At 49.3% G+C, this 27213-nt stretch overlaps 1 protein-coding gene across 3 annotated transcripts in view; it reads left to right on the forward strand.

The window, feature by feature from the left end:
- LOC119452904 (caskin-2) overlaps positions 1 to 27213 on the forward strand; it is a 341285-nt gene that overhangs the window by 210116 nt on the left and 103956 nt on the right. For 2 of the 3 annotated variants that reach the window (XM_037714861.2, XM_049667374.1), the window contains one exon: positions 6990 to 7042. In XM_037714861.2, coding sequence (XP_037570789.1) covers positions 6990 to 7042 — 53 coding nt within the window. Of the gene's footprint in view, positions 1 to 6989; positions 7043 to 15714; positions 19490 to 27213 lie in introns of those variants that run through there. The other variant, XM_049667375.1, reaches the window with a different exon arrangement.

Below are 27213 nucleotides of genomic sequence, written 5' to 3' on the forward strand. Positions count from 1 at the left end.
TCCGGTCGGACTGGTCTTCTGCTTGTCTTCTGTTTGTCGTCTGCTTCTTTTTCTTTTTTTAGCTTCTCGCATTTATTTTTCGCCGTCTGCATTGTGTGACGCATTTGAGCTGAGCCGCCGCCTTTTCAACGTTTCCTTCCCACTCCCTTCAAATTTTGTCGCCACGAAGCTGAACGTTACTGGCCGCTGTGACGCTAAATCCGTACAGCACTGTGGAGGTTACAGCTATAGCGTCTGCCAGAGGCGTTAACTAACACTGCGCTATAGAACATAGTGCCAGCCTGGTCTGGTTTTGCACTTCGTTTATATGAAATAGTTTTACGCAGCTGGTCAATGTTGATGCAATAGCCCTAAATACAGCTGTACCGAAGTTAGATATACAGCCTATTGTTACCTATATTGACCATGAGCAACTCTCTCAACGTTTTTGACCATTTAGTATGTGTCTCGAATTTTGGTGCTGGTAGGCGCCCTCTCTCGACTTTCGTATGAGGAAGCCCTTTTGATCGACTTCGAAGCTTGCTTTTTTGAAGCAACCGTGCAATGTATATACATAGACCCTCATTATAGCTTTCTGTTGCAGTCGGGTCGCTGTAATTTCGTTCAGTGGTCGTTGCTTCGTTATCTACTCGTTGATCGTAAACCTAAACTCTGGCTTACCAAGCGAGCGCTCTACCTCACCAATCTTATTATTAGAGCCGTGCAACTTTGGCTTCGTCAGTACTGCACGCATTTACGTAGGCGCGGTGTAGATGTTCAGGCTTGAGCGATCGCATTGGAGCGGAACGCACGCATTGTAGCAACAGCTGCGCCTATTTATTCTTTAAGCCACGGTGCCGGGGATGGAATTTCAGTGCAGAATGTATTCACTGGGAGAAAGAATGTAATAAGAAGAAAACGACGCTTTCCTCTCCTTTGTATTTTTGTTTCCTTTTCTTCTTTTCCCTTTTGTTTTCTTTTTGTCGCCTGTTTGCAACCTGCGCGGCTCTTTGCAGGAGGTGCGAGTGCACTTGAGTGCTTTGGCCCCGCTGATGTAGTAGGAGCAGTGACGACATTTTTGGGGTGCAAGGCCTGTGCAGACCTAATTTGCGCAGTTTTTTCTCGCTGTGTTCTTTGGTGCTGCTACATTTTCACATTCGTCACAATGCTTTAGTTTTATTTTATTTCCCTTTGTATTTAATTTTTTGTTTTCGCAGAAACCATGAAATTATATCTGTGCATACCGAGACCGAACGTAAGCGGTGACGTCCGCTTTGTTATCTAGCGGCGGTGAAAACAGCGAGCCTGCGCCGGCAAATGTTCAGCTGTGGCCTTAATTACCATGTACGCACGCGTTCTGGAGGCTCCCTAACCGTGGTGGAAACGTTCGAAAAGAATATACTTTCCCTTTTGAATAAACCTACCCGCAGCGGTGGCTGAGTGGCTACGTGTGACGTTCAACAGCTAAGCACGAGGCCCCGCGTTCGATAACCGGCGGAGTGAGCGAATTACGATGGAGGTTCAATGCAAGAATGCTTGTGCGCCGATTCTTTATTTTTGTGCACGTAAAGATAGTCTCGATGACACGCATTGTTCGAAAGCCCTTCACTTCGGCGCCTGTGTCAGCGAGCGGCTGTGCTTGTTTGAACCGTTAATACCGGTGAGTCAGTCTCGTCTATAAGCCACGCCTCTCGCGATGTGAAGGCAGCAACATCGCGAAGGATAGCAAGTTAACAGCGTTTCGGTGGCTACAGTGACGATAAAATTTTGACTTCGATGACATTTTCGCTGGCATTTATTTATTTATTTATTTATTTATTTATTATTTATTTATTTAGCAATACTGCCGATCTCACAAAAGATCATAGGAGGGAGTGAATACATATAAATTCAAAAGAGTACAATCAAATAATTTATATAATGCAAAACGCTGAAGTTTTCAATGCATGATCAGTAGTAGCAATGCGACAAATCACGACAGGGCTACAAATTACGACAATTACAATGGTAGGATGCGCAATGATGCAGTCAAGTTATTAAAAAAAGAAAAAAAAAGGAAAAAGAAGTTATCAGGAGCTGGGGGGGGGGGGGGGGGGGCTCAGCCTGTACATCCATTCCCACCATAGGTAAGGACATACTAAACATGAAGCGTTAGTAACACAAGGACTAAGTTGATTCCATTCTCTTATGGTTTGAGGGAAATAAAAATATTTGAAGCAATTTGAGTTGAAACTGTATTCATTAAGTGTTTTAGAGTGCCTTTAGCGTGTTGGTTTAGAACGAATGTATGAAGTTAGTCTAGACGTGTTAATGTTTATGTCACCATGAATTAATTGAAACAAAAATTTTAGTCTTGCTGGTTTTGCCCGACCTTGCAGTGCAAATAATGAAACCCAGCTTTCTGTTGTAATTCAGACGGAGAGTCCGCTAGCTTGTGTTTACCTCTTGATCAATTTGTTATTAAACTACCCAATTATGTACGTTAATCTTTCTTTGTTTTCAACACTCCTGCTATGTCTTGCTTATGCAAGATGTTAGTATTTGTAAATAAATAAGTAATAAAGAAATTGTGAATGAACCGTATTGCCTTCCTCTGCACCCCCTCCATTCTTGCAATAAGTTTCTTTGTGTGCGGGAACCAACCAATATTGGCGTACTCTAGCGCTGGTCTAACAAGCATTTTGTAGGCCAGCAGCTTTGTATCTGGGGGCGCGAGACGAAGGCTCTACTAGCATGGCTGTCGTAGTTACCTCTATCGCTATCTTTCCGTCTCTGTAGGTAAAGTCAGACGAACGCTTATTAACAGTCGTCGTTAACGCCGTGACTTCAGAAAAGAAAAAAAAAAAAAAAAAAAACCGAAATGCTCGAGCGCTGTCGTCAGCTTCGTTAGCGTTCCTCTTCTCCGGATTCCGCGCGCTTTTTTTTTTCCGATCGACGCCGCTTCGCCGCCGGCGGTCGCTGCGGAATCCAGCTGGCCCCGCCATCTAGCTCTCTCTTTCGTTATTCTTTTTTAAACCTGCACCTCGCGTGCGAGGATAAGTGGCAGTTTATGCGGACCTCTTTCAGAGATCGATAAAAAAGAAGAAAGGAAGGGGGGACTAGCGGTGGTGCCGTTTCCTTCGCCTTGGTTTCTTCGTGGCGGCAGTGTTTCGCGGCTCGTCCGCCAGATGGCGCTACGAGTCCTTGCTGCGGCCTCGAGGCCTCGCTATTTGATGCCCGAGCGGGAATGCGTGAGGACAAAAGCATACAGGAACAGCTCATTGCTACAGAATGCTGCAGGGCTACACACACACACACACACACACACACACACACACACACACGCACACGCACACGCACACGCACACGCACACGCACACACACACACACACACACACACACACACACACACACACACACAGGGTGTCCCAGCTATCACGCAGCACGATTAAAAAAAAAAAGAGAGAAATGGCGTTACGCGAAGCCAATCTAGTGCGTATTGTTTCCAGTACAGTGTACAGTGGAGTAGCCGCCAGTAATTTTTACGTTACTGAGGTTTAATTACTTAATTGTAATTAATTATCCAACTCGAGAAGTGCTGTTCCTAATTATGAAAGTGTCAATGAGAAAGTTGTAGAGCAACATGAAAAACTACCGATACAGCTTTCTGTTGCTCAATACGCGCCACATAAATGGGTTTTTCCGAGCGTGAAAGAAGCCCCCGCAAATACACGCAGAATTGCCGCACGACTGGCCGCTCGAGGCACTTTGCGTGTATTTGCGGGGGCTTCTTTCACGCTCGGAAAAACACATTTATGTGGCGCGTATTCAGCAACAGAAAGCTGTATCGGTAGTTTTTCATGTTGCTCTACAACTTTCTCATTGACACTTTCATAATTAGAACAGCACTTCTCGAGTTGGATAATTAATTACAATTAAGTAATTAAACCTCAGTAACGTAAAAATTACTGGCGGCTACTCCACTGTACACTGTACTGGAAACAATACGCACTAGATTGGCTTCGCGTAACGCCGTTCCTCTTTTTTAAAATCGTGCTGCGGGATAGCTGGGACACCCTGTATATATATATATATATATATATATATATATATATATATATATATATATATATATATATATATACAAGTACGTAAACATTCCTAAGAAACGGCTGCAAGCGTGCCGGTGTGAAGCTTCGTTGGATGAGGTGAAGATGGTTTTAAGTTGCAGCAGACTCCTCCTATGCGACTACTGTGTGCACTGTGGCTGGCGAGACTGTTGAGGAATGAGCGTGCCGTCGATTTGAAACTGGCGCGCAAGAAGGATGCCTTAGAGATCCTGAGTTGGCCAGGGTAGTGATCCCGGAAGCGGCGCGCGGCGTGCAGCGATTTGTCCTCGCACTACTAGATGGCGCCACCATACTTTATCGGCGTAGTAGGCGCGCTCTCGCGGCCTGCTTTGACTACGAAACCTGCGCAAACGGGTCAAGCGGCTGTGCCGGTTTGCGATCGGTACGAAAATTACAGGAATTACAAGCATTTGCATTGGTGGAGCGTGTCCGGCATTTCTGCAGTTTTCTCTTCTTTCGAGAGGTGCATTTTCTTCGTAATTTCAGGCCATTCTGAGCAAAACTGTAAAAGCCGTATTCTCTACTGAACTCTTATGACTGAGCGTAGCGCAGCTTCGTCCGGCGTTGTGGGCGAGCTAGCTTGCGGGTTCTCTATACATTTATTCTTTTTCTTTTATTCGTAGCACGTTATACGTACCCGTTGTGTCTTCTACAAACGTAAGCGTAGGAGTGTTTAATTAACGGGGGTTCGCAGTGTTCCGGATAATACAAACAATAACAGTTGCGCTGCAGGGCTGAGCATTGTCACACTGACAAATCGCAGCAGAAGTTACCGCACGCTGAAGCGTGATGGATTGGGCTAGTCCGTAAATTTTCATAATATAACGTCATGGCATACTGGGGTGACGGAGCAAATTCAGGACACTGGTAATAAGCGATTGATTAAGCGATGACTGGTAATGTTCACCCTGCGCTAGTATGTTTCTGCACTAAAAACTCCCGCTTAGATAGACGACTTATAACATATCGTTGCTCGCGTTTCGCTACTGCACAAATCCTACAATCACCCGTGCGTACGTTCACCGGATCTTCGAACCACCCGCAGCTTTTTTTTTTTTTTCCACGCAAAGAATATTCTTTCAAGATAAAACGTATGAACTTTATTTTCGCTCAATACTTTGTGCTAATTCGTTCATCCTCTGAGAATAAATAGATGAATGGAATAACCTGCCACTATACAATATTGCTGGTTTGACTTTGCAACTTTCCATTCGAAGTATTTTTGCGCCCAGAATAGGTTTAAATGTTTGTGTCGCACTTTTTTTTTTTAACGCTCAGTGTAAATGTTACTTGTTTTATTGTTCTGTTCAAACCTATAGCCTAAACTGCGAATAGACCGCGTTTAAACTTTATACCATTTCTCCTTGTGTTCTTCTTGTGTGTGTTCTTGTGCCTTTAATATAAAAAAATTGGCGGTGTAGTACGCTGGTCTTTTACCACCATGTGTAGCTGTTTTTGCAATCGATTTTGTATTTAGTTTGTTTTTAATGTGTTGCGGTTTCCTATTTGTACTTCTCACGACTTCCCTTCACTTGTCCGTCTGTTTTATTTGTGTATTTGGTTTCATTGGCTAATATTTGTATTCCATAGAGCTCGCCTCAATTTTTCTGTATTGCTCCCTCCCCCTATATGTAGTACTCCTTGAGGGCCTTTGGGGTACTGTAAAATAATAAAAATAATAATAAACTGCCCTACTGCGACGTTCCGTATGCCACTCCCATAATTCCGTATGATTTCCGTACGATTACTACGAAAGGTAAACGAAATTTGTATGGAATCCATACATACTCCATAAGAATTATACGGAAAGCAGCACACGAAAGATATATGAAATTGTTGGACATGGATACGAAACGTTTGAGTGGGGTACGACGTTTTTACTTTTAACTGGGAAGCATAAAGTATGTGTAACATATCGGAGATTGCAACGAAGTGCAATCCTGTAAGCAGACGGGCCGGGGCCGACTTGCAGACCATCGAAGCTTACGCGGCTTGGTTATTTCTGTGATCGTGTAGCTAATGCTCTTGGCCCCGAGTATACTAGGTGCCGCGGAGTAATTAATTGATAGCTGCTTTAAAATGAGCCTAGGAGTAATTACTCTGAAGCACCGAGTGTAGCAGCGATGACAGCTTCATGAGTTAACAAGATCATCGCCAGAATGAGGAACGAATGTGCGACGTGTGGAAGCAAGCCTGGCTTCCTCGCACACCGAATTCCTTGAAGTATTTTTTAATTGTGCTCAAGCTGCGTTGTGATCCCACGCGAGAAAAAAAAAAAATAATCTGCGCAGAGAAAAAAGGCCCGTGACACACTGTACAAAAAGAAACGCAGTACATAACTCTGTGGTGTAGAAAGTAACCGGAGACATAAACCAGACCCCCATACCCCCCCACCCCTCGTGCTACTGGCAACTCGGCTGAGCCCTTGCGCGTTTTCTCTCGCTACATCAGTCGCGGCGTCGCCGGAGCCGGCCGGCGCTAAATAACCCCGGCGAAAGATTGAGTTACGGTTTACACGTGAGCTGGGGTGGGGAGACGGTGGCGAGGGAGTTCGCAACGTGATGTATAAGGCCATGTCTGCTTTCGCTCCCGTCTGTCTGTGACGAGCTGTTTCTTTTAAGTTTTGGCTTTTTTCCTTTTTGCACACTTATTTTGTGTTTCATTCCGTAGGTATAGCTTTGTTTTGAGAACGGGTCTTCTTACGACCCTCGTCGCGACTCCGCCTACCGCTTTCATCGTTTTGCAGTTTTATGTTTTTATTTTCCACGCGCGCTTGTCGCCACCCGTGTCGTCTGGTAGTAGCCGTGATGCGAGCTGTGTCGTCTGCTCGACTAGCGCGTCGTCTGCTCTTTTCGCTAGCCCTAACGCTTGTTTTTTTCGTCTTTTTTCCCATTTTCGCAGACGGCGCCGACCAGAAGACGTTTTCCCCGGCCGAAGTGTTTTCGGAAGCTCAGGTGAGTTTTCACATTTGTCGTTGCCCGCCATCCGCGCTGTACTTTTCTTCCTTTATATTTTTGTCCTGCTACCACGGTCCTTGTACAAGTAGTGGTCCTTTCATCTATCTTGCTGGAGTGTTTCGGGGGAAGTGAGGATAAAGAAGGAAATGCAAGTGCGGAGGCTAAGGCGCGGCGAACGCACGCCCGAAAAGAGAAAACAGAAGCAGGAACGGGAGAGGGTGCCAACTTGCATTTCAGCACTTAGACTTCCGGGAGCTGGAATTCGGTGCCGAAAGGAGCAGACATCTCTCGGCCCCGAGGAACGCGTGCAGTGCTTGTTCCGGTGCGCACGTTTCGACGGATGAAAGACCTCGAGTGAGAAATGGACCTGCCGAACGCGAAAGTTGGCGTCGGTACTTTAAATAAATAAAAAATAAATAAAGAAAGAAAAGGGATGCGTGAATAGCTTACAGTGAAAATAGACAAGACAAAGTGACGAAATACTGTCGCCCCGACGCTGTTCTTCTCGACTTTCAACCCGTTACTGCGGAATTCCTTTATTCTCGTTCTAGGATGAAATGATTCACGAGCCCCCTTTCCATTGAAAAGGAAGCGTGTTAGCGAAGGATGTGTAACATTTCTAACTTAATGACTGCGTTATAGGTCACTAATCACCAGGTGACCTCGTGCGCTCAACCGGAAGACAGAACCGCCGTATTATTGCAGCGATTGCAATGATTCGTTGTATCGATCGATACCATGTTTTGCTCTCTTGCGCTGCTGTGTTTTATACGTATCAGAACTAGCTCGCCTTAACTACAATTTGTATGTGCCTCGCGTATACATATACTTTTTTTGTGGCTTCTGAAAAGAGAACGAAGAAGCTCGCATATTTTTGTCCAGGACAACACGTGTGTAGGCGGCCGGTCCCTAAACTATTTATTATTATTATTTGGAAAATCTCGGCCAGCTAAATTTTTTCTAAATATTTTTTTTCCTCCCTGATGCATTTGCCATCTGGACTGCTCTGGCTGGCCTTGCGGAGACGGCCACTCCCTCACAGATTGTTTGGAATGACAGAACATTGCGGAATTTTACAGTGTTTGGTTTTGAAGGCTGTACGTCACCGTGAGCGTATGGAATTCTACGCGTACTTCTTTTGTAGTCCGCTAGCCGATGTTGTGCAACGTTTAGCCCAGTCGCGATCATGGAACTTGCCATCGAGAATGGTGCGCGTATAAAGCATGGCCTTCGAGATCTCGAGCATCCGCAGCCCAATCTGGGATACCATGCATGAATGAAACCGATAGGTGTGATACATACACAAGCCTACGCGCGTGGGCATATCTAGGTTTCCTACCATCGGGTACAACAAGGTGTTTTGTCGCGACCCCTGACGCTTGTACAGGCAAACTCTCTGTCATGGCGCATGGCCCCTGAGATTGGACAGCGCGCAACGCCCGATCTCAGAGGCCATATATCGTGTCAGACACAGGAGGGCGTCGCTCTCCGCTCGCTTTCGATGACTCGACTGCCCGGTTGTCAGATCAATGCGACACATCCACGTTCTGAAACGGGCGGATGAAGACGGTCGGGTCGAATAGGGTCAACTCGCCTACGCCATCACCTCGTGCAGGGCAGGCTGGTTGACGCGACCCGACTGGACTTGCTGGTTTTTACGCGGGACGACGTGATTCCAGTCCGGTAATCCTACTCAACCCCGACTTCTTGGATTCGGGATTGCTTAATTTCACCTAACCAGCCCGACCTTTCGGGTTCGTGATTGCTGGGTTCGCCGCTATGATATTTTTGATCCAAGATTTGAGAGAGAGAGAGAGAGAGAATTTGAGAGGAAGGGCTGGGAGGTTAACCAGACGTACGTCCGGTTTGCTATCCAGGCACTGGGGGAAGGGGCTATGGGGATGAAAAAAAGCGAGAAAGGAGATAGTGAGAGCACAGCTTCGCAGACATTTGAAACTTCGCACGAAGTCTACAGATGGTCGCCAAGACCTGTCGACTTGAGGTAGTGCAACAATGATTTCGTTGCTTTCAGCGCCATCGACGCGTACGGCCATGGCCCAAGGATCTTCATTTTGGGAAATGGTCTAGAGTCCAGCCGTTTCAATGCTGTCCGGAGAGCTTCACGCTCGACGTCGTACTAGGGACAGAGACATAAGTCGTGTTCAGGCGTTTCTCTGGTTCCACAAGAGTTGTACGTGGGCGTATCCCCTATTCGCGACTCCAGCAATTCATGCGACACCTAGCGGCGAGCGCCGGAAACCTCGTACGGAGGTCGGAGCGTCGGAGCAGACGCTCCGTCCGTAGCCTTCGCACTGCGATCGGGTGCGCGCTACCATCTACGAAACTTGGAATTATACTGCGTTTTGCAGTTTTGCGGCGCCGAAGAGCCACATGGATTGCGAATCTTATCACAGCAAAGCTGCGACAACGGCAATAGCTGTGTTCCCAACATCTTGCTCGAGAAAGTTATCTTTCTTTTTTTTTCGGCGAGGGTCGGTTTGTTGTTTGTGTGAAGAGAACGCGATCCTGTTGCTTGTACTATGTTTGCAGTAAAGCGCTACAGCGAACTTCAGGAAGTTTGCGTTGAGGTTGTTACTGCCATCGTGATAACGTTCGGCGTATGCGTGCTGCAACATGCAGTTTCATGTGATAGCCGGCATGGCAATGCAGTTTATGATGCAAACGTCGCCGTGGTACTCAAGCTTTCCTTCATTAAAGCTGTTATATCGGATACATGCGGCGCACAACGTGGAACTACGGAGTATGGTACATCAGCGAAAATCAGTACATCGGAGTTTCAGGTACTCCCGGGTAACGTCGGTCAGTGTCTGAAGGAAATTGGCAGTTCAGAGGCGAACACAGTTTTGGCCACTTAAAGTGCAGGATACGTAAATTATAGAATAATATGGAAAATTAATTAGATTCATAATACAATAGCTTAGTTGACATTAATTTGCACAGAAACATTTGTTTTATTTCATTAGTTTACACAAAAGCCATAAGCGACATGTTCGTAGACAGCGGGTAGTAATCATTGCATGGTCAGGCCACGCAGCACAAGCCATACATGTACTTACATGGTGTGCAAATGTTTTTATTGTAGTAATAGATGTTTCGGTTTCTTATTTATCGTTTTGTTCTCTACGAGGGAAACAATGCGCCGACTACTACAATAACTACAGCTAAGCGAAGCACCAGTCACGTTGTGCAAATCTTGAATGTAATATAGATAACAGGAACGCAAAAGTAGCGGGAAAGGTTCACCACAGATTCACAGTGCATGCTTGCGATAAAGTGCAAAGCTTGATTTTAGGTTCGCTTGCTCTCTGGACTGAAAAGAGCGTGCAGAGTTTGCGCCTTCGCCGAACTAAAATGTTAAGCAACAACAATGAGAAAGTGCGTGCCGGCTGCGCATTTATCCGCATGTACAGTGGCAACAGCTGATCGAGCAAGTTGGTGCGCTTCTGCGGGCCATGTTAAACGTGCGAAACTGAGCAGGTTGTAAGATTTCGGCAATCCTGGCGAGGCCAGCGTGACGTATCCAACTTCGCCGGTCGCTGTCGCACGCTCGAAACACCGGACTATCTATCCGCGCCTTAACACTGAATCAAAGCAGCAGAAACGTGGTTGTACTTTTCTGACCATCGAACAGTGCACGAGTACTTTGGTTCCACGACCAATGGGTTAAAGAATACATCGGTGATTTTCATCAGAATCTCGTGCGGGTCCGCTGTCACGCCAGATGTTTGCACACACCGTGCGACTTCAGCCTCATTACCAATTGTGCCTCTCTCAGATCGGCTAAAATGATTTGGTCGGCGTAAACTACTCGCTTTCCTTCCACAAAACGGCGCAAACCGGCATCACACTGCACGAAAATTATCTAACTACAGTGTACTGCACATCAAACACAGCGGTTGCGGCGACGCGGGGACCTCCCTATAGCCGCCATGTTGCGCAGTGTAGCCAGACGCGGCCAATTTTCGCAGCGCCCCCTGCAGTTCATTTGAGTTGCGAATTCCAATGCGTAACGAGTATGCCTTTGTATATGCCACCCCGAGCCAGAGGCAGCACAATACTGTCGCCTCAGAGCGGGAAACTTTTGATGGAACTTTTAGCTTTAAGGATGGGAAGATGACACTTCGAGAGGTTGGGAGAAGACCAATATTTGTGTGTATCCAAGATTCGAACAGGACAACTGCGCTTATATTCTTGGGGACATTGATTCAAGTACGATAACATTTGGAAATTAAGTGCTAGTTGTGTCTTTATATTTCCTTCGGTAGCCCACCTGTTCGCGGTGCTATAGTTGCCGTTTTAGTTTCTCCTCCTCGCTCCAGTAAAGCGTACGTGGTAAGGCACAGAAAAAAAAATAATTAAAATTAAAATTATTTTTACCCCATTTGAACTGAATCGGGTGCCTTGTCGTACATCTTAACCTCATTTCAGAGGATTCCCGTTCATCTGTGTTGAGTGCATTCACTCTGGCCAGAGTGGGCGCATACTTCATAAAAGGAGTAGAACTATACGCTCGTTGAACGGAGTGAAACACAGGGCAGGCAGTTATCTTCGAAAAAAGGAGCTGCCAGCACTCCCTTTGCTCCAGTATAGTGCGCTCACAGGGTGGCTAAAATGTATTACAATGAAGGTTAAAGGCCCACTTCTTGTGCCGTTTGCATATCGGGGCTTTTGTCAATAAAGCAAAGGTCAGCCACTCGACTACGACTTTGTGTAATGCCGATTCACTGCATCACTTCACTCGTTTTAGATTGCTATTATTTCTTTAGTTTTTTTTTTTTAATCATAGAGAGTTATCTGTGTGAGTGCGGGCCATGTTGTGCAAATTCAGGACGATTGGAACTCGCCAGGCCATTGAAAGGCAAATAAAATTCAGCACCAAGCGCTTATGGCGCGCCTGTATATGATTATCATGCAAATACCGCGCGGATCTTATGGACGTGGCGTTTATATCGAGACGATGCTGTGGGGCATCGTTTCATCACCGCCTGGAAGCCGTCCATTTCGTGCGCACGCATTCGGCCAGCCCGCCGCCGTATTATAAGTGGCCATGATTGATGGTCCGTTCCGAGGCCCTGGAAAAGCCTGCCTCGAATCGTGCCTGGCACATTAGCGCGTGTAAGGCCGATCGTCCACTCGCCGTATATATTCGCCATGTATGCATAGATGAAACCGTCTCCCCGTAGGTGGCGGCGCTCAAACGTGGGGAAATGGTAGTTGTCCCCATCGATGCTATTCGATGGGCACAACCACTCCAATCGATGCTAACCAATCGATGTTATTCCTGTTTCGTGTGTCCATGTGGGCTTCTTGAAAGGAAGCCCACATGGACCAGTGCTGTGACATAAGTGGTTGCTATAGGGTTATCGGTTTACGCTTCCTGTCAGCAATTCCGTGCAGCGCTCCGAGGAAAGCACGCACAAGCTTTCGTTCCTATGAAAAGCAAACAGAATGCGCCGTCGACTATTTCGGTGGTGCGATGCTGTTAATTTTTTGAGTCGATCTCGCACTCCCGGCTCCGCTGAAAGCAGTCGACTTTCCTACCCTGCTATGTCTAGGTGGTGTTGTCTTTCCACGGATGTAAGCCTTTAGTTCCGAGCGATGTTGTTTCTCTCATCTTCGTCTGTTCTTCCTGCTTCTGTAATTCCATGCAGCATGTAACCCGCTATAGTGGCCGCGACTTTTTATCAGTTTTCAGCCTTCTCGTTCTCTCTTTCACTCTGATTTATTTTTATATGTTTTCTTCTCAAGTGTCTCTTGTCAACACAGAAGTCGCCGCCGTAATGCCGTGACAGCGCAGAACCCTCTCGCGCATGCTCGCATGGTGTTCTCGCACCTGAACAGTCTCGGCATCCACCCCCTTAGCGCACGGAACTCGGTTGAAGCCGAGGTTACTTCGTGACCTCCTAGCATTCGTAACGAGCGTACGTTTACGGAATCAGTTATTGCGTAAATCGCTATATGGCCCGCACATATGTCTCTCTTTCGTGCAGCAACAAACGTATGATTTGACCAGCGACCTTGGGTGAGTTGCGGCGCAACGTGGCAATGGCGAGCGAACGGTGTCGTCGTCGTCGTTATATTGCCCAAGAGATCGCTTATGGCACGAGGAGAGGGGGTTGGGGGAGGAGGGAAAGGGGGGGGGGGGCTGCGCTTTATCGTGAATGCGCGCGCCGGTTGAATTCACGGATGAATGGCTCGGCGTCGTTTGCGAGGCAGGTCGTTTTGGATTATGAGCACCGGCATAAAACGGAGAGAGACTCCCAACCACTGCGCTCGCTCAAGAGACGGATGATTTCCTTTTCACTTTGACCTTGAACTACGAGTCGGGTTGCTCGAATAAAGCGAGCCGTCGATCTGCGGAGGCTTTCGAAACGTTGTTGCCGATCGGATGGTGGGGCGTGTTTGAAAGTAAGAAGGTCAATTGACTCTCCGTGAATGGGCGAACACTCATTCTTGGCCTTGGAAATGAGTCCGGTTATTTTTTTTTTCCCTCCCGCTCCGTGTATACCGCGCTGAGAGCGATTTCAAGATGAAATCATCGTCAGAAGTAGATTTAGTGCTCCGGAAAGGTCTATCGTACAGGGATATCACAAAGTGAAGGCAGCTGAAATTGCGGCTGTTAGTGTGGAAGGGGTGTACCGAATCGTGCGGAACACCGAAAAAAATAATAAACGAAAATGTAAAGGGGCCCGTGTAGACGTTAGAGAGTTTTAGCGCTGCTGAGTCTCCGTGTCTTTCCGTATGCGGTAATCGATGCTCTTTGTGCCTGCTCCGTTTTGCCGAACCGTACGGTGAGGTGATTTTCCTTGCGCCACGACAGCACGGCGAAAACTCAACTAGCGCAACGTTTCTCTAAATGGTAAAGCTCTACGTCATCTATTGCTTCGTGGATATAGGAGCAGCGCTTCTGGCCCATGCCCCGCACCGTGGAGCTGCCTCGTGGCTCACTAAAGCAAGCTGGATTTCTTTGGTTAGACGGCTGGCCGTTAGTGAAGTCGTGCTAAGATACCGCGACATCTGGGGCAGGCACGGTATACCTCGGGTAACGGTATACCGTGCAATGACTGGGACTATAGTGCTTAAGCGGCGCGGTTATAGGTAAAGACGATCGATGCGCACTGCCCTTGTCTATATTTCCATGACCGCGTCGCTTAATCAGTTACAGGCCACATTCTGTATGACGTCAGGAGAGTACCACGCATAGCATGCCGGGATCATGCAGACGACAGCGACGAGAGCACCACCGTGGACGAGAGCGTGCAGGAGTCGACGATCGTGAGCTAGTGCTTGGCGTGAGATGTTGCTGTCGCGAGAAGTTGCGATCCCTGTGGACGGGCAAGTAATGGTTCAGCACTAAGGTTCAGTATCGACCGGGTCAAGTAGCCCAAATGTCTGCACACCTGAACGTCTGGTAAACATCGCTCAACGCGTGATCTTCTCTGATTACGATTCTTGGGCCGAAGCTGCTGCACTGCCCTTGAAATGCGGAAATGCCGCGCTTCTGCCGAGCGTCAGTCATCCCTCGCTGCCCGAAAACTCCCAGCTGCTGTGTGCAGGGACCTTCCACAAAAACCAGCTGTGCGTCGCTGAAAAAGAAACCAGGAAAAAGGTCCCGGCGCAGCGGAGAGGGTGTGCTGTTTGGTGAAAGGGTAATCCCAAAAGCAACAGGAGGCATCAGCCCCCGCGTTTCGGCATCCTCCTCCTCCTCCTCCTCCTCCTCCTCCTCCTCTGGGAGGCGAGCACCTCGCCCACGCTAGGCTTTTTGGAAGTGGAACCGGCGTCGGCAAGTGGGAGGGCTTCGTATATTTTTTTTCTTTCTCTCCTCTCGCTTGACCCCTACGCTCTTGTGGTGCGCGCTCTCGAAAATTCACGTGGGCACACACACACACCTCTCGCATTCGTGTGGTGTGTGCGTTTAACGTGTTCGAGCGCGTGTCGTATTTTCCGGGGTACTACCCGCAGCTTCTCCCCAGTGCACGAAATCAGTGCTCGCTGATATCGATGTCTCGGTTGCACGTCAGGAAACCCCACGCGTCGAAAAAAAAAAAAAAAAGTGCTACTGCGTGGCGACTCTCACATCCCGACATGTGCGGCCATGAAACGTGAAACGCCATCCTTGTGGAAACATGATTGCTAGAAAGAAGCCGTGAAAGGAAGCACGACGAAATGGAAGAATGGTTAGGTAATGTTTGACCTGGCCCACTTCCGGGAAACATTTAAATACATAGAGTATGCTCTATAGATTGTGGGTAGTTTTTCTTTCTCTTTTGACGTGCCTGAATTTATTCGCACTCCAGTCCGGCCGTGCAACGTAGTGCCAATGCCGATCCGGTCGTTCGATTAACCGTTTGTAAATAAAGTTTCTATCTCTCCATCTTTCAAAGGCTCTCGTGCTACTTTCTTTTTCGCCGACGTGCTCAGGGAGGAAAGGGTTGCTGGGCGGCCTGTCGTGTCTATACCTCGGCCTTCAATACGGCTTCAACGCGCGCGCGCCGACGGCTACCGCATTGCCCGTTGATAAAGCGAAGGGTCAGCCAAAGTCCACGGGGTATACATGGAATCGTTGAAGTGGCATCCGAGTTCAACGAGCAACACCGCCGTCGCCACCACAACAACGCGCGCGCAGACTATACATACAGTCGACGGCGAAACGCGGTACACGCACCGCTCTCGCCGTCGCGCCATCCACCGCCTCCTCCCGCACCGCTATCCATGGACGGCGGGCGGTGGAATGGCGACGACGCGTCCCGCGTTCGTTTACGAGAGCGCCGAGAGATCACGTACGCGGGCAAGGATAAGCCAGGATCCCTTCCTTCGCCGCCGAGTTCCGTGCACGTGAGATCGTGCCTCCTTCGGCGGCAAAGCGCGCCTCAATCGTGCGTCCCGCACCTGCTGCTTCAGCAGCCGTCACCGGTCGTGCCCACCAGCTCCCTGTGTCGCTCTTCGCTGAAGCTTCTGGGCGGGACCAGCTGCAACCGGCTCCTAGCCCCACCGCAACACTACCCCTTTCGGTTTTAGTGTTTTCTGCGTTCTTCACCCCTCGCTCACCCGCCTCCCGTCCGAACGAGTATACAGCGTCGAGGTTTTGTTTTTTCGGAAGGGCGCTCCTCTCGCGTGTGTGTGGCGACCGGGCTGGAAGCGGAATCGGCCACGGGTGGATCGGAGCCACCTGGACATTGGAGGCGTTGATGCGACGCAACTGCGTCGTCCCGAAGGCTGCTGCGAAGGCTCTGGAGTTGGACACGCGTCAAGGGACGAGTTTGAAGACGAATCGGCGGACGGGACGTCGGGGCTACCGGATTGCGTGGTAAACGAAGGCTGTCGCCCGGGCGGTTTTGCATCGATGTTGGGATACGTGTATGTGGACGCCGACAGCTGTGCGCGTAACAAGTTTGTGAGCCTCCGGGACTTTGCCGTTTCTCTGGTCGGATGACTGATTTAGAGCAAGCGGCTGACAGGAATTTTCAACGTCGGATGTGAGCGGGAACTTGAAGACTAGTGTTTGTTTTGACGCTTCAGATCGATCGATCTGTCCTGGGCTGTTTGGACCTCGGCGTTGCGCACCTGTGACCTTCGAGAAGTGCGGCGGTCTTAAGTGATCCCAGTTGAAGAGATCAGTGTCGTCTTGAAGAGTATTGCGCGCTTCCCGAGCTCACGTGACGGAAGACGTCGTTTCTTCTGCGCTTCGGATTTCATGGTGAACTGTATCGACATTTACCGGCAAAACGGACCGACACGGGTTTTCGACGCAGTGGCGATTTTCGCATCGGCAAGGTTCGAGAGAAGGAGTTGCTCACCAAGGCTACGAAAAAGGCCTGCGTCTTCGTTGAGACCGAGCTGGAGGACGTGAAAACTTTGTGTCGTGTATCTTCCGGAACTGCCGAGACTTGGTCCTATCCCCGTGAACCTTCTCCCTTGTGAGACATCTCAAGAACACGAACGCCGCCCATTCTTGGACGGGCAAGCCAAATTTGTAGGAGTCAACCTTTGTCGTGCCAACATCCTCGCATCTTAGCAGCGTCATTGGGATGCAATGTGCCGTGTGGCTCCACCTTGGCAAGCTGGAATATAGAAGCTCGAGATTTGAACGCGTGAATGGATTTTCCTAGCGCCGAAGGTATTGCAGCGCCCATGGCGTGAACGGACTAGACGACGGGTGTGTGGTTATCTTTCAGTTAGGCCCCCGGTATAACGAAGCTTGGAAAGAGCGGCTGTGTCCGAGCAAGATTGCCAGTCTGCAGAAGTGAACGTGCACCGACTTGACTTGCTCTGACGGCCACCCTGCGAAGCTTCACAGGACTTTGGCTGAACGTCTTCTATAATGACAGGTGTATAACAACAGGTAGAAAAAGAAGACCGAAAATATTATCGCGTGGCCATCGGTGAAGGTAGCCGAGAAGCTGTGCTTTGCCACATTGCGCCGCACATACAAGACAGCTGTTCAGGTAGTGACCATTGGCGAGATCTCTAGCGGTCCCGTTTCCTTTTCTCCAAAGGCGAGATACGTGAGATTCTAGCACTGTACGGGGACGGTACCTTTTGTTGGCGTCTGATGCAAGCTGAAAGGAAGACTGAATAGAGAAGTGACGGATGAAAAAAAAAAAAAATGAATGAAACTTTGAGCTGCATGAAACGCCTCTCCTGGCATCTCGGGACGGCTTTTGCCACGCGAGTGTTGTGATAAACCCGTTGGGCCACACAAAGCGTGTTTACTTATCTCATTGACCCGCACATTCCAGTGTTTTCGCTTGCCTTATCGGCCACGTCACCTTGCGACATCAGTCTCACGTCAGGTCCCTGTCTATCCCGTCTGTTTTGCGAACGTCGAATCCCTCCCGCGTTGGCCAATTGTATCAATTACAGCTGTCGGATAGTTTTTTGGCCGACACCCACCAGCAAGAAAAACACGCGTGACCTCACCTCATAGCGAGTGAGAGCGCAGTCGCGCGCATTCCATCCGAGGCCGGAGCAGCCGTTCGTCTTGTTCATGTACATACACAGGTACTGCGATCACGTCGCACGCTGAAAAGAGCGCAAGAGTGCGCGCGACATTCCGGTATGTTCAGCCAACGCCTGGGCGCGCCTCTCGAGAGCTTGTAAACTTCTTTCTCGCGCGAGATCGCGCATTTCGCAAGGACGCCTCCCGCGTGTGCCTGTTCGGGTACCTCGCGTACACAGGCGGAAGCACACCCCGTGGGCCACCTCTACGACGGTGTCGGCAGGCCTCCGCGACATCCCTTCGCTTACGCAACGTACGTCGATCTGTCTTCGTCGACGTAGCGTCGCTCGAGAGATCGCAGTCTCTCGCGCATCGGTCCTCGAAGCGGTGTACCAGGACTCGATTGACAAGTCTCGCGATTCGGAGAGTGAAGCCGTGTGACTCAGCCGTGTGTTTGTGTGTGGCGTGTTGTTTGTTTCGTTTTATTAGCTTTCAAACGTAGCGTCAAGTCCAGTTTCACTGTGTGGCTGCGATCGTCACCTTGACGTCGTGATCGTGATTGGATCTGGATGGCCTTTGGCGTTTACGGTGGACGTGCAGGTTCGTGCCGTAGGGTCTGCTGTGTGGTTGTGGAAAGGCCTTCCCATTAATCCTTTCTGCGTGGAGTTACTGCGGCCCACTTAGGAATTCCGTTCGACTGAAGGAGTCAAACCAACACAAGCCGTCGATCTCTGGAATGTGTTTTTGAAGACCAGGAATGCTGAAGGCAGGTGCGCGTTCTGCCTCTGGTGTGTTGCTGCGTTTGAGAAGTGAGGAACTTTGTGACCAGCGCGCAGAGAAGTCCTGCAGAATGCGGGAGAACGTTCTTAACCAATAGAATCTGCGGGATTACGTCATGTGACTGTTATCGGAGAGCCTTTCTGTCACTGCACGGATACCGCTGTGATCTGTAACCGACAGTACATGTGCGTGATTGATGTCGGAACTCCTCGCGGTTATCGAAGCATTTACGGCGTTGAAGAACAGCGCGTCCAAATGTTGTTGGACCCCTTTCCACTACGCAACCCCAAAAATCGAGATTATTTCAAGCCGATCATGATGTCCACGTTCGGACTCTAAGCTCCGCGATCTCTTTCCCACGGTAGACGCGCGAGAAGAATTCCGAGCCAATGTCAGTCGAGATGTTGACGAGCGGCCTCGAAGACTTGGAGTGGGCGCGGGCCGCCGAACCCGATGGTCCGTTCGCGCCGTACTTCCTGCCACTGGAACGACGCAGCCAAAGCTTCGTGGATCTGTGCGGCGCCACCAGTCAGGGCGTGCTGTGCTATCCCAGCGTACGACAGCAGCGTAGCCGAGACGATGCCGACAGCGTGTCGCGCAGCGGCGTCCACGTCTCTCGGCGGCGTTCCACCGCCGGCGTGTTCCGGCGAGGACTCAAGGCGCTCCGGCGAAGCTTCAGCGCCGAGAACGGATCGAAGCTGGGCGTGAGTATACGTGTGGTGGTGTCGAAAACATGGCGGCCGTGACGTGTTTCAATTGCTTCCGGCGTCCGCAGTAGATAGACGCATGGTATTCGAGGTTGGCTTTCGTTACTCCCATAGATGGTTGGACCGTTAGAGTTACAGAATGCATACCAAGAGAAGGGAAGCCCAGTCGAGGACGGCAGAAAACTAGGTGGGCTGATGCAGTGAGGAAAATAGCAGGCGCAAGTTGGAATCAGCTGGCGCAAGACAGGGGTAATTGGAGGTCGCAGGGAGAGGCCTTCGTTCTGCAGTGGGCATAAATATAGGCTGATGATGATGATGATGACTCCGATGGAGTCATCCCAGGGTGTTGGATTCGGACACCACCTAAAAGGTGGTTCTACTTGAGGACGACATTCTGTGGCAATGTATAGAGAAAGCTACGGCTATTAGAAATAAGCAAAAAAAAAAAAAAAGCAACAACAACAACGCAAGCAAAGCGGCACGTTTGACAGCGCTCCTGAAGTTATTGTTTCATTCGCGTCTCATTCTCAGTCTCATTGTCGCATAAACATCTGACTTACTTACTACAGCACTCACTATAAACGAAACCATGAGATACACCACTCAGGGCTATATTTGAATGTTATTTTCGCTTTCCTCTTCCGGTGTTCTGGTGAATGCGAAACTCGCAAGTAGCAAGCTACGCTGATTCGACATCTACTGCGAGGAAACCGAAACTGTACCCAAAGAAAGAGCGCGCGGTCGAACTCTGCCGTACTACTTGGCGCAGCAGCACAAGCTCCGCCTGGTAGCTTTCCTTTTAATTGCCACGGGAAGTTGTGCGCGAGTGTAACAAGGCGAGTCGGTGCATCGTAATTGGAAAGAGAAACTAGCGCGGAAGACGACGCGAAAGCGTAGAAGTGGTTGGGTGGAACAAAGGCTGGAATAAGCAAGAAGAGAGGTTCGCAAGACAAGCTCTGAGCTTGCAACTCGGACTTGCTAGTGGAGCGTTTTTCTCGAGGGCTGCCGCCTGTCCAGTGTGTTTGTCCTGTGCACTCCTTTTGCGATGTGTCCGTGCCTTTTTCTGCAACGGACACATCGCTCTCTCTGCTTTCCGCGTGTAAGCGCAGCACACTCTTCGCGAATGAAACACAAATGATGTTCGGACCAGAATAGCGAAATGCTTATGGTAGAAAAGAACAGAGACTATAGTACTTGAGTTAAGTGGTAGTACTTGGATTATCAGTGCGACTGATTTGAACGTGGTTGTCCGATGCATCGATTTTTATTTTGTCGGGAAAACGCCAGCGGTACGAATCCGACGAAACTTCACGGTTGAAACTCGGTTTTTCTTTGGACGCGCTGCGCTGGTAACGGTCTGACTTCGTGAGTTTGACAAGGAAGAATTCATACAGTGATGATGTCATCATCGTAGTGTCGGTTTCGTTTCTATTTTGTCGTGACATATCGCGACGCATAATGTGTTCACGTAGGAGCAGGGCATAGCAACGTTTTGACAGTCGCTCCGGCTCGCTCTGTCGTATGTTGTGTTGCTACATCGGCCCTCGCGACGAGCGGCAGTAACCTCCTGGAAAATGAAAACGAAACTAAGAGAACAAAAGCTAATGAATTGAAATACTTAGGCTGCTCTGAGGCTTAATTGCTAGTATTTTTTGAGTACATGGGCCTAGGACCTTCATTTAACGGGGGAAAAATCAGATTCGAGAGTATTATGTGAGTACTCCTTTGAGCGTTTGCTTGGCTGTTTGGTTCATGCTTGCAATGAATGGAGCAGCTCGAACTCTCGCGAGAGGCATGGGAGCGGAGAGGACGACGCTTCTTCTCGTCGTCAGAATGTGAGGTTGTCTATTTCTCGACCAATAAAAACCGAGGCGTACAAGTACCTTCGGTTTTGTCGGCGAGCGATCGGCCCTCCGCGCGCGGTGAGCCCACCACGACAGCGGCAGCAGCCCGAGCGAAGGCTCACTCTCGGAAGTTTAGGAAGCGACGAGCGTCTGTAACCAGATGCATCCCGGCCACGTCGGCGTTATCGCTCAGCGTTCGCTGCCTCGGAAGAGAGTGGGTGTTTTTTCGATAGGGAATCGGGCACGGCGCGCCCCCTTTGAAGCCGCGTGATCCCGCTTCCTGATAGACGACGCCTGCTGGCAGCCTCGCCGGCGGGGACCCTTGTGAAGGCGGCATATACGACGCCGTTGCGCGCTACGCAGGCAGCCCTGCGCGTGTGAACCGCTCGTTTCTCGCATAACACGCAAAAATTATAATAATAACGAGAAGAACGGAGACGCAAATGCCCGGGGAAGCGGTGTAGATGTGAGTGGGCTTCTCTCGGCGGCGGTGGGTGCTGCCGCCTCGCTCGCTCAAGCTCGCTTGCTTGCTTGATGACGGTGGTGACCTTGAGGGACGGGGTGGTGCTAGCGGTGCCTTTTGCTGCGGAGGCGTCCTCACGAAGGCGCGCGTCCTTTCGGGCCCTGTCGAGGCGCCAGTGACGCATGCTGCGCTGGTATTTTCCTCGGACCGTTCGGGTTGGTCGGCGCAGCGGTGACGCGGCTGGCGAACTGACGGAAGGAGGTGACATTATTCGCGCAGAACAAAATCCATATTCGAGCAAGTGAAATCGATGGTCGAGGCAGGTGCGAGGCTTTGGTCTGGTTGAAGTGCTCGTCGTACAGGTCGTTGTTTACCGGGAAAGAACAAGGACGTCTTTATTTGATTCCCATCCTCGAAACTTCGCTATACTTCGATTGTGTGCGTGCGTGCGTGCGTGTCAGCTGTAGCTTTATTGGTAAAGACCAGCAAACTTAGTCGTCATTCGCTCGGCCTAACGATGCAAGGTAAAGTGCCCGTATGCGAAATGATGATGATGATGATGATGATGATAATATTTACTCCCCCCCCCCCAAATAAAAAAAAACTACTTATACTTATACAGCAGTAGCAGAACATATGGAATGGAGAGAGTCAAGTTTAGTTCGAAAATCGTTTAGGGGTTACCTACGTATGTCCAACGTATATTTCAGTGGGATGCGCCAGAGTTCAGGACCGGCTATGATCGCGAAGATTGGTTAATTATAGTGATAGTGGAAGCAGTAATCAAAGTGCGGACGTTTTATCAAGTATATAAACAACGCAAGCAAAGTTGATAAAACGAACTCATTATATATACAGTAATGCTAGTAATGATGAGCCGATGGAAAGTAGTCAGAGGTAGGAACTACTAATACTACTAATACAAAAGATGAAGAAAACGTTAGGGGCGTAGCTATATTGATAATTAACAATTTCTTTTTTTTCTGTCGTAAAATCTCGCTACGAAGAAAAATACTTTTCGAGGCTCCATTTCGCCACCTTGGGACTTCCATTGCCTTCCCCAATTATTCTTTCTATCGTGGCTTCGGCTCTGGGCTTTAGCCACAGGGATGATTGTTTGTCCATGCAATGTGCAATTTCATTTGGAGCACAAATATCGCTGCGCCGATTTGCTTGCTTGCTCCCTATATTATGGCACGTATCCACTACGGGTGGTGGTGGTGAATTCTTTATTTCGCCCAAAAAGAGGGGACCAGTCCAAGGACCGGTTGCGCTGGCTTAGAGGAGGTCGGCGGGGGTCCCTTGGGATTCCGCGGCCTCCACCGCACGCTGGATGAGCCGACGTTGGTCTGCTGGCTCGGAGCTACGCAGGAGGGACTCCCACGACTCTGGGGTGTTTGTTTTGTCTGTGTTGTCGTGCGTACAAGTCCACGCCATGTGTATGAGAGTGGCCGGAGCTGAGCAGTGTTTGCACCGAGGTGTTATTTGTTGCGGAAAGATTTTACTGTATAAGAGGGGGTGTGGGAAGCTACCTGTTTGTAGTTTGCGCCATTGGACGGCCTCGCGCCTTGTTAGATCACGGTGTGCGGGAGGATATATGCATCTCCCGAGTCGGTAGTACTGGAGGATGTCCGTGTAAGTGGTGAGTAGAGAATCGCGCGAGATAGTGGTGTCAGGGGAATCGGGGCGGTGGATCCTACACTCGGCTCGGCAGCTAAGATCTCGAGCAAGTGTATGCACCTGGACGTTTCCCCTGAGCGATTCATGGGCTGGAGCCCACAGGAGTAAGCGGGATGTGGAGGAGGGGGGAGTAGAATGCAGAATGTGTGATGCCGGGCGAGAGATACGGCCGGCATCGTAGTTGCGGATCGCCTGTTGAGAATCACTTATGACGACTTTGGTAATAGGATCAGCTAGCGCAAGCGCAATGGCAACCTCCTCTGCTGCGGTGACTGTTTCTGCGTTGCGAATGCTGCAGGCTGTGTACCAGCTGCGGTGCGGGGCGAGGGCTGCCGCCACCATCGCTGGTTTCGAGGGGTGGTAAGAGGCGTCCGTATACGTGACATCTGGACGTCCACTGAAGCGTTTCTCGAACTGTCGTGCACGATCGGCCCGTCTCTCGGCGTGGTGTTCCGGATGCATCCGTTTGGGAATGGGAGGTATTCGGAGATTTTGACGATATTCCTGTGTAAGGTCAATATAATTGGGGGCCGCCCTCGTTGGTGAGATCCCAACTTGCTGCAGTACCGCGCGGCCAGCGTGTGTGAGTGACAACCGCTCGTATTGGGCGGTGAGGGTAGCTTCGATCAGTTCGCTCATGGTGTTGGAGATGCCGAGAGCCATAAGCTTGTGAGTAGCTGTTGACATGGGAAGACCCAGGGCCGTCTTGTATGCTTTTCGAAGTGACGCCTCTAGCCGTTCGCTTTCGGCGCGGATGAGACGTAAGTAAGGTGCGGAGTAGGTGATGCGGGAGCAGATGAAGGCTTGGACGAGGCGCAGGAGGTTGCACTCTCGCATACCTCGGTGCTTGTTGGAGACTCGCTTGAGAAGACGTCCGATCTGTAGCACCGACTGGTCGATGCGTTGGAGCGATATATTGTTGCTGCCGTTTGCCTGTAGGTGTAGGCCCAGAATCCTGATGTGATATGTACGAGGGATGGGGTTTCCTTGCACCTGGAGGTTGATCTCAGGAAGTATTTTTGGTGGGCGTCGTCCTGGGGACGGGATGATTATATACTCTGACTTAGTCGCCGAGCAGCTGAGGCCAACTGTATCCAGATAGCCTCCGACCCGATCGATGGCGGTACGGGGGGATTGGCCAAGAAGCCGGATGGGAAGAGATAAAACTTAAGAGCAAAAGCACATATCAGATGTAAAGTTGAAATTGTACAAGAAATATACAAACTAATTTTAGAGATTCGTTTTATTTTCTTAGAGGAAACCGTATGCTTTATGAAACAGGATTGCAAATTTGAAGGCAATAAGTTTTATTCAACTTCAAATCGCATTTTTTTAAAATATTCATTAATAAATCAGTAAGTTAACCATGAATTCTCCTTGTCTCACAATGGAATTCACAGACGTTTATGCACACGTCCCTGTGGCTAAATCCCAATGTACACTCCCCAAAGGATATAATATCTTCAGTGTTTGTAGTATAATGCCTAATTTTCGAAATATAATTGCGACACACTTTTTTCTCTGGCTTGTAAATTGATCATATGTTAGTAAAAAATGATCAATGGTTTCAAATTCCTTGCACATATGGCATAAAGGGGACGGCGCCAGGCCAGACCTGCGGAAATCAAAATTTAATGGTGGAATGCGGCAGCGTAATTTCGAGAGAGTGATTTCCAATTCATGTGTGGGACGCCATCGATATGTTCCGTTGGAAAAGCAAATGGTTCGAGTCGGTTATTTGATCTGCTTGTTTTGCAGAGTCTTAACAGAGAAAGTTTTCTATATGTAGCCGCCGTGCTATAAGCAGAAGTCGACAGAACAGACCTGGCTGGTCCGTTAAGGGATGTACGCGCAACTGTGCCGGCCATTTCACTTAAAAACAAACCGCGGTGACCTGGTACCCATATCCCATTCAAAGGGCAAAAATGTTTCTATAGTCCATTCAAAACTGCATTGCCTGCGACTGAAATGAGTGCTGTGCACACTGACAAAAATTCGGTCACTATTACAGCTGCTGTTCGTTTGCATCCAAGAGTAGTTTTGAAGAATTTACTGGATTTGCTAATATCCTTTTTCTTGGGAAATCAATTCTGCGGAATCCCCGCAGGATGGAGGACGTATCGTGAAAGGGGGAAAAATGTCATCCACCCGAATGCAGCGCGAAGCTATATACAAAGGAAACCCATACGGGTTTCTTCAGAAAGACCGCCTCGCAGTTGAAGAAAAATTCGTTTTGGTCCGGGACTCGAACCCGGGACCACCGCCTTTCCGGGGCAGCCGCTTTACCATCTGAGCTAACCAGGCGGCTAGCAGATGGCAGGGCGAAGTCGAATTTGTCAACAACTCGAAGCAAAGGCAAGTGTTTGACGTAATAGTTCAGCGGAAACCCGCTAGGTGGAGAGAAGTAATTAAAGGGGAAAATGGAGACATCCACCCAATCGTATGCATTTGGGTGGATGCTGCAATTTGTAGTAATTGCTACGATTGGGTGTATGTCTCATTTTACATTTAATCTCATCATTTATACTTATTTTATTTTTAACGCACCGCCCGCTTCCAGGCCAATTACCACTTGCGGGTGTGTGCCGCAGTTTCGAAATCATCGTCACCATCTGTAAACCATGCCATTGAACGACGCAGCTTCCTCAAGTTGACCTCCCTTCCGCGTGGCCACTGCCGCCTCGGTCGTTCCCATTTATCTAGACACGCACGCATCGGGACCGAGATCGTCCGGCTTAGGGCCTCCCACGCAGCCTAGCTCGCCGTTCAGGCGACTTAACTGTGTGGCCAGTTTACCGAATGGGCGCCGCCGCCTCCGTGGGCGACTGTTTCCATCTCGACGGTAACGGCTGTTCCGTACTGTTCGTCGTTTCGAATGCGAGGGGTTTTTATTCCTTCCTTATCTCGCGACCTCAAGAAGGTGGGCTTGGCTTGGCTTCGCAGCTGGCGCCGGGCTGCTGGGACGCCCGACGGCGGCGGCAGCAGGGGCGGTATAACCTTGTACAGCCAAGTAGTGTACGACTATACACGCGTGCCGCATTGGTCACGAGAAATGGCATTTAAGTTGTTAAGGGAGGGCTGGCACGGCTGTTCTGACTCGTCGTTTGTACTTGCGGTTAATGAATGTAGAAATCTTGTAAACCTTGGGAAATAATATATTGGTGAGTTCTTCTCATTTCAATAAAACAAACGAAAAAGAAATGCTGGCAAGTCCTGCGGCCTAAATTAGGTGGCGCATTCTAATATTTGTTTCCCAGGCGCTAGCACAGCCAAAAAAAAAAAAAAAAAAAAAAAAACGCCCCCCCCCCCCCCCTCCTCTCCAGAAAAGAAAAAAAAAAGACTTACGCTTCATAGATCCCACATTCAATAATACAACATTTTATATCGGAACATACGGGGCTTTATATGGGACTCCGACATGTTCGTATGGGATTATTGGATATATATGGGGACTTATGGGCCCCGTATGGATATTTTCCGTGCTTAAGTTCTGTGCCATTCGTTATTTAATGCTGTAACCGTGACTCCTTCGGTCCAGAAATGCGTACTCTCGACGCCGTAGTTAGCGCACTGCAGTTTAAAATACTACTGATGTCGCTGCTGGATGCCGCTATCCAGCGCGATAGGTTGGAGCAAAGTCGCGAATAAGAGCCGCTATCAACGCAGCTGTGTTCGCCGGAACACATTCCTGCCAGTGTGTGAGTTTCGCGGTGCTATTTTTCTTCTCGACTTCG

The sequence above is a fragment of the Dermacentor silvarum genome, chromosome 5 (genome assembly GCF_013339745.2).
Source record: "Dermacentor silvarum isolate Dsil-2018 chromosome 5, BIME_Dsil_1.4, whole genome shotgun sequence".
NCBI lineage: Eukaryota > Metazoa > Arthropoda > Arachnida > Ixodida > Ixodidae > Dermacentor > Dermacentor silvarum.